This window comes from Rhea pennata, chromosome 18 (genome assembly GCF_028389875.1).
Source record: "Rhea pennata isolate bPtePen1 chromosome 18, bPtePen1.pri, whole genome shotgun sequence".
In the NCBI taxonomy this organism is placed as follows: Eukaryota; Metazoa; Chordata; class Aves; order Rheiformes; family Rheidae; genus Rhea; species Rhea pennata.
In genome coordinates, this window is record NC_084680.1 from 4,910,093 (window position 1) to 4,924,257 (window position 14,165).

At 45.2% G+C, this 14,165-nt stretch overlaps 1 protein-coding gene across 1 annotated transcript in view; it reads left to right on the top strand.

The window, feature by feature from the left end:
- Positions 1 to 14,165, top strand: part of LOC134148809 (collagen alpha-1(I) chain-like) — a 114,983-nt gene that overhangs the window by 33,976 nt on the left and 66,842 nt on the right. Inside the window, exons 2-5 of the mRNA XM_062591304.1 lie at positions 1,494 to 1,641; positions 2,740 to 2,898; positions 3,930 to 4,125; positions 5,285 to 5,440. Coding sequence (XP_062447288.1) covers positions 1,494 to 1,641; positions 2,740 to 2,898; positions 3,930 to 4,125; positions 5,285 to 5,440 — 659 coding nt within the window. The remainder of the gene's footprint in view (positions 1 to 1,493; positions 1,642 to 2,739; positions 2,899 to 3,929; positions 4,126 to 5,284; positions 5,441 to 14,165) is intronic.

Here is a 14,165-nt window from a genome sequence, read left to right on the forward strand (position 1 = left end):
CATCACAAATAGCAGAGACTCTCCTACAAAAACCTGTTCTCTCCTGTCCTTCCCCTGTGTAGGGCTGTTTTCCCTTGCAAAATCTCCCAGGGAGACCACAGTAGGACTGCTACATTAGTGTCTGCGCTGGATCAAAGCAGCTTTCTGCTCAATTGATTTGTTATTTAGCAGAGCAGCAGATCTGTGCCTTGTGTATATATCCTGTCAAGGCTGCAGCTTGCCTGAGGCTCTTTGTCTACCCAGGAATAAATCTTGCACCTCATCTACAGAGGGAATTAGACTGAATACAGAGGCTGGATGTCTCCCAAGTGATGGCAGATGCTAATGCAGATGGTACTGGCATGATTCCTGTTGACAAGTCATCGAGTGCGATTGTCCAGGCCCTCCTGCTAGTGGGGTCTGGGTCTGCAGTGATCCAGGTGGTTCCTGCCAGGCTGGCCCACCGGGTGCTATCTCGCGTGGTTCCATCTCCCCCCTGCTTCCAGTTAGCAGGGTTATTGCTGCAATGACTAGCAACATAAAAGGATGACAAGAATTGAGGGCTGTGATTGTAGACATCTCTCAAATAGAGATAGTGTGCCTGGGTAGAGCCAGACATCTACATTTGTTATGTATATATATTTTTTTAAACTAATGGAGGTGAACAAGAAACCTGGTTTTAAACAAAAATTTTCATTCAGGCATTTATTTAGAGAAATGATTCTTTAAAGAATGAACTTGCAAAGAGAATGTCTCAGTTCACTAAGGGAGTTAAAAGCTACTTAAGAGGTTGAAGTTGTGGTGCTGCCCACTGGCTCAGACGAGATTCTTGCCCAGTTTGGGCTGTCCTGGGTAGTGCTGAAAGTGGCCTTCCACCTGTGGAGAAAGGGGTATTTTATGATATATGCCTCCTCATGGAGCTCTTCCACCTTGTAATAGCAATAAGCCGTTCTTCAGGCAGAGAAGAATGCCTCTGCAGTTTGGATAGGACACCCTCGTTAGTGAGGGACACGTTAGTTTCATCCCTCTTCCTTGGTGCAATTTTTCATTGAAAGTGGGCAAATTTCAACAAAGAACCTGGATGAAGCTTGAGCTGGATTTTCTGTACCCAGCTGAGCTGGGATTCATGTTGTGGGACACCTGTGTCCCAGACTCTACTTTATGTTCATGAGCATATGTATATATATGTGTGTATATATATGCTATAAGGTCATAAAGGTACCACCACTTCTGGGGGCAGAATGACACTTAATGTCTTTAGGAGACGAGCCTCAAAATGATGATTCTAGTTCAGGGATGTCACTATGCTTCTGTAGCTACCTGGATATTTGCTTCGACCAGAGCTGTTTGCTGTATTTAAAAATTGTTTTAACTCTCCCAGCTTGCATTCTCTTACTGGTTTGTTTCTCTCTCTGTTGGACTCTAGCTGTTGTCTGTCTAATAGGAAGAATGAAGAGAAAGCTCCATAATGAAGGAAGCTCAGATACTGAGTGTGTTTTTCTTCCCCAAAGCAGATGAAGTGAACTTGCTGGACAAAATGACTTTGCTTGCGCAGGACCTCAGCAATGTTTCCTTTGGCTACAATCAAGCCAACTGCAGCATCTTGGAGATTGGGCAGTACTCTACCCTCAACATCCCTACAAGGGAGGCCTTTGGGGACAGGTGAGCTGACTTCCAGAGATGGGATGGAGGTGTTAAAAAAACGTATTTGGCATGCTTGTTGGTTTGAGGGGTACTTTAAGGTCCCATTCTGTAGTAGCAAGAAGATAATACACCCACTGTCTTCTTCATACCTCACTGCTTCTTCCATCTGTTGGTTATGTGTAGGTGGCACACATCAGTACAGTATTTGACTTATCCTTTCAAGGAATATTTTCTTGCTATTCCCATCCAGGGAAGGCTTTTCTAGCCCAACACAGAATGGCAGGGAGCAATAGGGTGTACAGGTTTGCCTGCTAGTGTTGCTTGTTGTCAGGGCACTAGTCTGCAGAGGAACAGGCCAGGTCAAACCTCTGCTGTACTTGATATGAGAGAGAGTTGAACTTGTCTTCTCATCCAGAGCAAATGCCTTATTTGCCGAGATCCTCGCTGGTCTTCTGTGGTGCATTTCAGCCACTCCTGTTGGAGGTATTCTGAGATATGATATAAGCAATCTTTGTGAAATCGGCTTCAGGGAGGTTTCAATTTAGCATATTAAAACCCAGGCTATTGGCTCTGTGATACAGTTCCCCATTTACAAAGTAAAGATGACAGTGCCATGTCCTCCTCTGGGCATGAGAGAGTAAAATATTTGCATTTGTTGATCACTATTGTGAAGGGCTATTAAGAAAATGCTGCAAAGAGACATACTGTGACAGCAGGGCAGGACTGGACTTGTGTGCTGTGGACAAGGTTTGGGGTATATGCTGACACTGGCAAGAGTGGGAAGGAAGGGGTTGCAACTTTTGAAGGGGTCACCATCCAATCTCAGCAATGAACAGACCAGGAGCCCCTTGGGAATTCATATGTAGCTACATGATTATGTGCTGTGACTGTGTGAGGGGGAAGCGTTAAGGTTATAGTGGCAATGCTAATTCTGCTGTTACTACTCTTTTTCAGTACCTGACCTCACAATCTGAATGAATGTGTTTGCGCTTGCTTTTTTTATTCTTCATTCTCAGAATTCATTTGCACTGTGACTTGGTTTTCTGTACATAAGATGGCTGTTTGGGGTGACTCACCAGGTGCTGCATGATGCCATATGTTGTTTCTTTCTGCTAGGTTTGCAGACGAGCTGAGTGTGCTGATGAAGCTCAGGTACTCACTGAAGGAGGACACCAGCCTAGTGACTATCCTTAGCCATCGGAGTCACGTGCTCTTCCAGATAAGGATAAACCCACATGCCTTGAGCTTTGTCACCACGAGGAGGAGACACTATGAGTAAGTTCTAGCTCAGGTGCAGTTTTTTTGCCTTTTCATGCTGCTTTTTCTTTTCTACTCCCAAGCCTGGAATTAAGGTTTCCCAAAGTAGGCACTTGGAGCTTTGGTAAGGAGAGCTACTCTGACCCTGGCTGAGCTGAATCAATCACATTCTCCCCCACCCCGTATGAGTGACAGTGTCTCAGACCAGGTGGTGTGACTTCATGCGTGGTCATTCCCTACCTCAACTTTGTCAAATAATGCAGATCTAGAAAACAAATGTTTGAATAGCCAGTCTAGGTTGGGAGGCTGCATTGAGGTGGCTCCTTGAGAAATTCTACTGATAGAGGGATGGGGGGAGGAATGTTTTGGGACCTGTGGCTCAGCCTGCCTACAGCCCAGACAGCACCTCTAACCAGCCAGTGCCAAGTCCAGCATACGAAGGAGTAACTGCTAGAAAAGCAGGACTATGCATGAGGCTTTTTCTTAGGTGACTGATGTGACTGATGGTAACATCTACCTGCTTGGTATGGTTGCCTGTGGCCAGATTTTTCTGCCCCTTCTGGATCCTTCCTGCTTGGCTGGTGCCAGACTGGGTAGCATTTCTGACTACCTGGTAGTACTCACATGCGCAGTGGTGAAAGCCAGGGCCAGCACGGCTGCCTTGCCTCAACCCCTGTCATCCCCACTGGCCCAGCACATGAGCCCCTGTGCACCCAGGGGCATTCGACAACAAGCAGTGTGGTAAGTGGTGGGGCTCCTACACTGGAGAGGAGGTCCTATATCATTGCTTTGGTAGGCTACAGCTTGCCCTGTGAAAAACTGGAAAAGAATTAAATGGGGAGAGCCATAAATAGCAGTAATTTACCTGACACCTTGGCTGGTTGTAGAGGTGTCCAAATTCATTGGATAGAAATAGTATTTTCGTGTTGTAAGAAGATGGTGGTACTTACTTGTGACAACAAGGTAGATTTATTTTCTATTTTACTGTCCTTAGCATCTACACTGTGGATCTCATTTTGACTCTTTCCTTCCCCCTCTGGGGAATATAGGTTCCCAGTTTCCCTTCTTGGTGATGGGGCCTGGCACCAAATTGCTCTCAGCATTTCCTTGGAGAGGCTGGAGTTGCATGTAGACTGTCGGCTGGTGGAGAGAGTGAGCTGGTCCAATTACTTTGGGATGGGAATCACCACTGAGGGGCTGATCATCATTGGAGGCCTGATCGAATCCTTTGAGATTCCTTTTGAGGTGAGAGCCTGGGCAGACTTGGCAGGGCTGTAGGAGTTGGATGAAGTGAGGTTGCAACTCTGTCTGAAGGAATGTGTTTTGCTCTCTTGCTAAAACACGCTATGTATTTTCATGGTGTGGGGGATGAGCTGGGCAAAGACTTTGAAGCATGCAAAATGTTTGCTTCTGGGTCAGGGAAACACAAGCGTCAGTGGTAAAGAGACCCCCTGAGAAATGGCCCTCTGACTTGCTCCCTGAGAGCACAGCCGCAGATGTCCAGGCAGCCTCCTACTGGGAGCAAGGGCAGGGGACTTCTTCAAGGAGACCTTTTTCGAGGTTCAGTCAATGTTTGCATTAGTTGCCTGCTGGTTTCTCATAAGGGCATTCACACATAGAGAAGCACAAAATAACAGCTCCGTGGGTGTCTGGGGCAAGATCCATTGGGGATGCTGTGATGGAGCGGCCTCATTTCCAGCAGACTGAGGTACTCAGTGGTCTCGGGACAGGAGATTGTCACTGTCACTTGTGTCATCGTGCTCTGACACTCAGCCTGTGCTGCCAGGTTGGGCAGACATAGGCTGGCTCTGAGCTGACTGAGAGTGCTGTAGCCCCTACCCACAGCCTAACCTAACACGGCCTCCCACACCCCTCTCTGTCACTGCAGGTTGTGCCATGAAGCAAAGTCATCTGTACAGTTAGTGGGCAAGGGATTTGATCAAGGAGCCTGTCTTGGAGATGTCTCTGATATCCCATAGTGTCTCTGGGGTGTCTCTGAGATCCCTGAGTTGGTATTACCAGTGTGAAGCCCTTCTCCATTTCTGCAGGGTGGCTCTAATCTCCCTCTCCTATAGCAGGCTGCCCAGCCAAGCCTGCTGCCTGAGGAGGAAGACTTCAGATTTTCATTTAGATCCTGCAATGAAGAAATCAGCTGGTATCTCTGACATGACATGTTCCTCTTGGCACTTGCTGCTGCTGGCAGATAGCAGAGGAACATCAGGTGCATGGAATAGGCTCAGATGCTTTCTCTGCAGTCGTATCATGCAGAAAAGCTACTCGTGCATCGATAGTGCTGCACCGCTAACAAATTACTTCGCAGCTGCCCTGAGCTTATCTAAGGAAAAGGGAGGGCACCCTAGTAAGGCATGTGGGAAAACTGCTTTCTGTACTGTTTCCTCCCCAGGGTGCTCTACAGCAACTGATCTTTGTGATGGGAGACCCAGCAGCCGCCAGCGAACACTGCCGCAGCTACAACGCAACCTGCACCGGCTCCCGCAGTCTGGAGAGCTTCTTCAACCCTTCGGGCTCCCCATGGGAGCGTTCACCAGCTTGGCCAGAGGTGTGACTGAGGGTGGCTGACAAATGTCAGGGGTGTTGGGTGAAGCTCTTGACTGGTGTAACTTGATTCAAGTGGAAGGAACAACCCAGTGGGTTAATGCAGCCTGGAAAGACCTGAGTTTTGTTTTGAGCTGAGATGCAGCGAGGTTAGGATGGGGATGGTGGCCAGCACACAGGGTGGTTCTCCTTTCACCATTCAAGCCCTCCTTTAAAGTCACAGACAGCTTTGATGTGAAGGAAAATGAGTTAGAAGGAAAGTTTCTGAGCCAAAGGAAGCCTGGGTGTGTATATAACTGCCTGTGTGCATGAGTTTAAAATAGGGAAGTTCTGAGTAGCTGTTGAGTAATGCTGCAGCTGGAGCTTTGCTTTTTGGGAGTGGGGTGAAAGCTGTGCTCAGGAGTTGTGTTCCACTTTGAAATTCATGCACACACCCAGCAAGATCTCTTTCCGTTGCAATGTTTGGTGCATGCTCCTTTCAGATATTGTCTCCTCTTAAGTTGTCAGCATAGCTGAAAAATGGAAACTTTGTGGAATTTTGTTCACAGTATTCAATAGTTCTTCAAGAAATGTTCCCATCCAGACATCATTTGTAGTAAATCCTTAAGAGCATGAACCACCCTGGTTTTCCTCAGGAGCCAGGAGTTTGGCCAGGGAGGCTCCTCATCTCTGTAGGCTGAGTGCTGAAGTCAGACAGGATGGATTTTCAGTAATAAATACACTAACATTTTAGGACAAGGTGGGGAGGCTGAAGTCGGTTTGTCTCACTGCAGGCTGGAAAGGCTGTTGTAGCTCTTTGGGAAAGGCTTGCTTCGGGGGAGGAGGGGAGTTCCTGACATCAGGGTTTGGCACTAACCTGCGTGTAATGCGCTTTAAGTGATCTAGTGAGGATCTGGAAAGGCTGGTATCGAAGAGCAGCATGAGGGCAGGAAGCTGGATGTAGGATAGAGCATCTACCCTCTCTCAATCCTGCTTGCTGGTTCCTTTTCCTGAATTTCTTGGTGCAAGTGAGCCCAGGTGGCCAAGACAGAGCAGCGATGCTTGGCTTGTGCTGCTTTCCCTCTGCGTCTCTTCCTTGCCTCTGGTCCTGGAACAGACCTGCAGTAATTACTTAATATTCTGTGCAGTGCTGCATCAATTTCCATATTTATTGTTTTAAGAGGAAGGTTTTTGGAAAAGCCCTGATCATACAGGATTAACTAGGAGTTGGCTTTGCCAGAGAGTAAATGCAGAGAGGGCCAAATACTTCATGCAGAGAAGAGGCTGTGCTAGTTATTTGCCTGCTTTAAGTGAGATCACTATGTTTGAATTCCCAGCAAATGTTACCCACAGTCATCTCCAAAATGATACCTGGCATTTCTCATGCTGACAGCCCTTAGTTACTGGTGATAGCTCCATAGGGAAAGTCCGACTCACTCTTTAGGGCTAAGAAATAAAGCAGATCTGAGTTAACAAGCTACAGGAGGTGTGCTCTGACCCTGCAAGGTGATGAATTCCTCTCAATATACTCTTACTACCTGTATTATCTTGTGCTATATGGGCTTAGAGCACTCATCTGAGTGGCTGCAGTGGCTTAGCCAACACAAAGTTTTATTTTAAGCTTCAGTAAGTTGACTGCAAGTGAGAAACCACGGGATAATTCAGCCTGACATCACACCAGTTCCCATCCATTGCTGGCCCTCTTAGAGCTGTTGAGCTTCAAAAAAAACAAAAGAAACCACAAAACCCACCCAAAGACTTAAGAGGTTTAATCGAAAGCTGTTCCCTAATATAGCTATGAATGGCTGGTTCCCAGCGTGCATTCCCTGAATGTTTCCAGTGCAGTTGGAGGCAGCGTGTTAAATGCCAGAGCCAACAATAACCACACGCTGAAGTCGGTTCAGTTCCGTGGGCAGTGATGTTCTCTTTCTCTCCATCTACGTAGGTGCCAAAAGAAACCAATGAAATCCAGGACTCGTCTGCTCAGGTACGACTCTCCTGCATGGCATGTAGGAGGTATGTGCAGGGGATGCCCTCTCCACATTTCCTTCTAGTATGTCTCACCTTCATAACGTCTCCTGGGGAAACCAGTCAGTATAATGAGTAATCACGGGGGGAAAAGAAAGCCAAAATATAAGCCAAAAGCAAGGCTACAAGTTACTTTTCTTTATGATCTCTTTTAAATGGCCTGTGGGTAACCTACTGTGTCTTGGAGCTGGTGGAAGCTAAGGTGAGCTTAGGTGAGCTTCCTGAATGCTTGTTTTGAGCCCAAGAGGATGGCTTGATGAAGGCATTGGTGAGAAAATTGTGGCTTTTTATGGCTAGAGTTCTCACTGTTGCGTTGTCCCCTTTTTGGGATGTTAGCAGCTGTGCAGGAAAGGCTTGCTATAGTTGAGGAGCCAGAAGGGCTGAGGTCTTTGTGGTGAAAAGGTAATTCTGGGGCTTACAGGCTGTGGTGTTTCTCTGGCACTGCTCTCCAGGAGAAGGTGGTCTGAGATGTGCGCTGCTACTGCTGAGTGCTGTGGCTGGCATCCTGTACAAGGCTGCAGGCTGCTTCCTTGGCTCCCTTGCCCAGCTGGGGTGCTCTTGTATGGGAGGAGCTCAAAGCTTTTGCCTTGCTCATCTTCCTGCCTTAGGGCCCATCAGCAATTGCTGAGCAAAGTGGGCTGCAAGATCTTTGTTTCCGGTTTGTGCAATTTCTAGTTAAGGTTTGCCATTGGAGTTCATGCAAACAGATATCCTGATGTGGCAACCTGCCAGCAAATGTAAATTGAGCCTTTCTTGCATGACTGAGCGATACAGAGTCTTTACCACATTCTCTTCACCCTCCCAGGTTTTGCAGTTAACTGTTTGCAGATGGTCTTTGTTACCATACCTGGTTTAAACTGCCTAGCTACACCGTACTAACTCCTTAACACAAACCAAGCTTCAGGTATGACCAAACGGCCTTTTTATCGTTCGGTTTGTACTCTGTATGTGAGGGATTTGCTCAGGACGCCAGTATTGTCGCAGCAGGCAGGCTTGGAGATGCACTCGGGCGTGTAGTTGCACTCTGCTGTTTTGCTGATGGTGGTACTTATAGGTTAGTTTTCTACTGATGATGATGAACTGAGGCATGAGTACTGAGGAAACGGCAAAATAGCTTCTCTCCTCCATGTCTGAAACGTGGTCCTTACCTCCCTGGAATTAACCCTTGAGGTCCTGATCAGCGTGTGTTGCTCTGGCTAGTGCTATTTCAGCCGTCAGCATCATGATGCTGTTTCAGACACTTTCTCCTACCCGATACCAACTGTCGTCTTGCTTGTTTGCCGGCTGGGTAGGCAGGCAGCGGCTCTCGGAGTGACCTGTGTGAACTGGTGAGGTGCTGGCGTTAGAAAGAAAGCTGGTGAAATTCATAGATCCACAGGGGAAGGCTAATGATATTCTGGATTTTGGACAAGTTTATTTTTTTTTCCAAGCACTTAATCAGGACCAGAGATGCCTCAGGATTTTTGGCGTTAAAGGCTCATTTGGATTTATTAAAAGCAAAAAAAAAAAAAAAAAAAAAGCTACTAACCTGTTACAGTTTAAAAATAATAGAGAGCAGATCAGCTCTGCTGCGGCGACTGTCCAAAGCTATAATTCGTAGCTGTGTTTTCTGTTTTTTGTTCATTTAGAAGTGTATTAACCTGTTAGTATATCCCCTAATTGCTAATAAGGGCTAATTAATTCTAGAGGGGCTAGGTGTGATAATGGGGGAAGATATAAGAAAATGAAGGCAATAGATCAGTTTTTTTTACTGGCAACCTAAATTGGACCTAAATTGCAGTATAGCCCGTTTGTAATTTTAAGGGGTAGATTGTGATTGATCAGTAATCTTCAAAAGATGGATAGTGTTGATGCATTTCTCTTACCTTTTACCTTCTCTTTGTCTCCTGCAGTAGTTGGGTCTGTGCTGGGTGGATTACTAGGCTGTGAATGGCTTTTTCCAAAGTAACTAAATTTGGGATCCTAAAGCCAAAAGACAAATACAGCTGAAATCCCACTGATTTCCAAAGAGGCTTCAGAGCTGAAATTGGACCAGTTTAACCATCTTAGGAGTTCAAGCTAGTTCCTAGATTTTTTTTCTTTCTTTTTTTTTTTTTTTTTTTTTTTTATGAAAGCTCTGAAAATGCTTTTTATTCATGAAATGTCTCTTCTTTTGTGCTTGGATTTTTGCTGCTGAACTTATGATTTTGGAATCCAAGATAGTTTTAAAACTGCTGATATTTTCTTAAATAGTAGCTCAGAAGTAGTCAAAAGATGGAGTCATTGCATGTGTGCAATTACAATACTGCTTCAGCAGCCTGGACTGCTTCCCCCTTTTAGAAGTTATCTTTGGTCCTAGTAACTAAAAAAAAAAAGGCAGATCTCTTAACATGTGAACTCTCTGCAAGGCTTTTAGATTTTCAGTCTGGCCTCTGCTGTTTGAGGTGTTTATTTTGCAACACTGCATCTCTCTGGCTTAGAGGGTGGGCAGCATCGTCAGCCCTCCCGGCTGAACCCTCCTGCAGGCTGATAGGGAGACTGCAGAGTGGTGCTGGTATCGTTTTTCTGGTTTTATAGCACATGCAAGCCGGCAACTAGGGAGCTTTTTGCCAAAATAAGTAATTTTTCAGAAACAATTCCAGGAAGCAGAAGGCCAAATAAACCAGAACAGTGCACTGGACAAATGCTTGTCTGTGCTCCTCATTTTGCAAATGCCTATGGTGATAGGGGAGATGCTCGTGTGTGGCACAATTCATGAGCACGTACCGTCACGCTGGGTCAAGTAATGCTTTTTAGCAGCAAAACGAACTGAATGAGCTTTTGCTTTACTATGACCTGGATGGCAAAAAAAACAAAAACAAAAAACCCTACCTTCTGTGAGGGTTTTTATTTGCTACCAAGTCTGATTTTTAACTAAAGATTCTTATTCTGAGGTTTTTTGAGGCTTTTATCTATCCAATATTCAACATAGACTGTATTTAACACTATTTTCTTTGCTAGTTTTTGATCATTCTAAGAAACATTCCAGCAGGATAAAGCAAATCAAAATAGGGTGCTCTTGATGATTAGACACTTCATTCCTAGAGAAGAAGGGGGGGGGAATCTTGTTTTTATGGCAAAAAGAATGTTCAACTAGGAAGTTCCATTGTAAAGAACTTCAAAGCAAAGGAGACTTAGTTGCTAGTTTCTTGTTAGCACCTTTTTGATTGCTTAATGCCACGGTGCTAACAGATCGTCCAGTCTCATCCCTGCCCTTCATATCAAAATAGTCTGAAGCCTCCTTAAATCAGGAGATGTACCTACTCTTGGATCTTAGTTTTTAGAATAATTATAACAAATTGCTATGGCTCAGCACACCCTGCCTAATGAAGACAAACCCTCGTGGAATAAATGCTCGTCTTCCGCCCCGCTGGTTCCTTTCAGCCTTGCAGACTTGGCTCCCTGGATAATCTGCTCAAATGTCAAAATGCTGCCGTAGGTTTGCAGTCGAGGCCATCAGGAAAGTCTGACAGTTTGAGCGAAGCAGTACCTCCATGACTCCCGGCAGTTTTCTTGAGTCAGTACAAGCAAGGCCAAGTTGTTCTCTTGTTGTGACCCCTTCCCAATCAGCCACCTGAAAGCCTCTGAAGCAGTTTTTTGTGTAGAGGATAAGGCAGCTATGGATAATTTACTGCTCTTCAGTTCCACTGCGTGATAAACTCAGAGTGCATGTTAATGCAAGCAGGACTGTGATCTAGGCATGGTTTTAAACCTTTTTCCTGTGTTTCAGTAAAATACTCTTCCATCTAACTGTGCCATGAGGGCACCTTTTCAGAAATACAGCTAAGTTTAAACCTTCTATGATCTGACCTTCTGCAGGCTTTCAGTTCTTGTGTCTTTACTGACTTTTATGATTTGCCATAAGGTAGGAGTAGTCCAACATGAGCTTGATTTGACCCATGACTCCTCTGTTGCTGCTCGAGCTCCTTTGTGGGGCATTACACTTCCCACCACTTTATCGTGTCCTGCTGGAGGTTTACGGCCATGTGCTTGGAGCAAAGCACTTCACTGATGTGCAGTGCCAGCCTGGCTGCTGCTTGCTGGTGGGTCTTTTATAAATGATTTTGCTCTGCTTTTACCTTGAAGGCTGTCAGAGGAGAGGTACATGTGGCTTGAGAGAGAGATGTTGATGTGTGGCAGGAAGCACAGGGAATCTTTCAGAGTCTTTCATGTCCAAATTTGGCCCTTGCATCTTGAGCTTGTATGGATGTGCAGACTTTTGTTTTGCCCAGAGACTGTGGAGTCTCCGTTCTTGGAAATACTGAAAATTGTCTGGGTAGAGACCTGGGTAGGTGGTCCTATCTGAACAGGGGAGTTGGACTAGTTGATCTCCAGAGGTCCCTTCCAACCTCAACCATTCTGTGATTCAGTTTCTGAATGCCCAGACGAAGTACTGCGGAGTCTGAAACATCCCTCCCCTCCCCCCCCCGCCCCCAAAATAGGGCACTTCTGAAGCATCCCACACTAACATTATCAATGATTTCTTTTTGGTAATTATTTTGGCTTACAACATGTGTGTTTCCTAAGTCCAGCGCCTGGGTGCTCTATATAAACCAACTGAGCAAAAGCTACTGCCCTTGGTTGCACAAAGTGGTGATGGAGGCCATCAGTGGGCTGAGTTACTCCATTCTTGGTTTAGCAAGTGGCTCCTGCACAAGTTCCTGCTCTCCTGAGCCCTAAGCAGCTGGTGATGGACAGAGCCATGTTTTTGCTGGGTGGCAAGACTGAATAGCTTTGCACTCTCTGAGGAAGGAAGGGCCAGTGTGGAGAGGAGGGAGTTGGTGGCTACCACTAGGAAGAATTTCTTCCCCCCAAACTCCTATAAATGCTATAGATCCAAAGGTATATGATGGTTGACCTCATTTTCTGATAATCTGGCCTATAGGATTTTCTGGAAATGATTCTTCTTTTAAATGATTACAGATCACTTTGGAAATTGTCCACCCTTGATTTCAACTTTCCCGTGATGAAGCATCTCCCAGAGAGCTCTTTCAGGGAGCTGTTGTTAGAATATTTCTTGAAAAAAAAGGTTTAAAATTGCCTTGCCCTGACTGTGAGCTTTAAACTGTATTGTAACTTCATCTATTAGGTAGAAAAGCAGTCTGTTAATGTGCTTCCTGAGAAGATGGTAATCTTTGAAATCTCTTTCATCCCGCCTGACCTGGATGAAAACAAGAGAAGTATGTTAAGTTAGTTGCCTCGGTATCCATTGCCCATGGAGGCAGAGCTATGTTCTCAGTTGGTTTTTAAGTTGACCAAGTTTGTCTCTTTGAGTAGAGCTTCTGGATCATAGTATCAAGCGATCCTAACTCAAATGCCCTATAGATGTCAAGGATCACTGTGTCCATGCTGTTATCTTATCAATAACACACACTAATCTCCTCAGGAAAGGCACCAAGGCAGTTACACGGGGACCCTTTCCAAAGCCATAGCAGTAATCACATTATCTGCAGTTTCTTTATTAATGAGCCCCGTATCAGTTGCTCCATTATTTTCCTTGGGTTTGGTTTCGAGGAAGTCTGTAATTACTCAAGGCCTTGTTTGCCTTTTTGCGTATTGGCACAACATAAAGCTTTTTTTTTTTTTTTTTTTTCCCTCCCTCCCCAGTCCTCTGGAACTTCCCCAGGTTTCTGAGCCAAACTGAAAATCGGTATTCATTTTCTGGAGAGCCTGCTATTTTAAAGCTTCACAGTTTGAATTATTGGGACTGGTTTGAAGAATGGTCTGTATTTAACCCTCCTCCTTGTCACTTTTGGAATGGAAAGTATTTCATTATCATCTGGTTATGTCATCTGTTTTTTCCCAAACATGGAACAGAAACGTGGCTTTTTACAGCTATATCTTCCCACGCTGCTGCTGACAACTCTGCCATTTCCGTGTGGCAACGGGCCTCTGTGGAGTCCTTGCTGCAATACGGGATGGCCTCGCCAGAGACAACTTCCTTCTACATTTGTTTTGTCCACATCAATTTTCCAGAAATCATAGGTTCTGAATTGCTTATCATATGAGACTTCCCCCTTTTTAATAATATGTCATCTTTAATGGCTACTTTCAATTTATGCTCATTCTCCCTTCCCATATCCAATTTGGGATTGTTTTTTTTAAAAAAACCCACATGTCATTTCACTCAACACTGCTTTTTTTGGGCAATTTCTAAACTGTTTAAAACAGTTCCCAATTTTTCTTTTTTCAGCTAGTCTTTCTCATAACGGGTTTTAACTCTAAATTTGGACTCTTTAAAGGAGCAAGCATGTATGGTCCTGATCACAGAATGGTTGAATTTGAAGATCGTCTAGTCCAACCCTCCTGTGCACGTAGTGCACGTTTCCCAGGACTGTGTCCAGATGATTGTGAATATCTCCACGGAAGGAGACTCCACAACTTCTCTGGGCCACCTGTGCTGGTGCTCAGTCACCTTCCCAGCAAAGAGGTATTTTTTCTCATGATCTTGGCTGTTTTTTGCTTTTTTTCTGTTTATGCATAACTGGTATAATCCAACTGTGATTGCTTGCCCCTAAGAAGCCAGTAACTTCTAGCTTAGAAAGCAGTTCTTCTTGAGCTCTCCAGATGAGTCTGTAGTATAGAGCTTTCCCATGCTGGATGCTAGAGTTGAATTAGAAAAGGCTTGTCTTTAGTTTTTAGAAATTCTAAAGATGTTTCAGTTCAGGCTGCCAGGGATAAACCCCCACTTTCCTGCTTGGAGT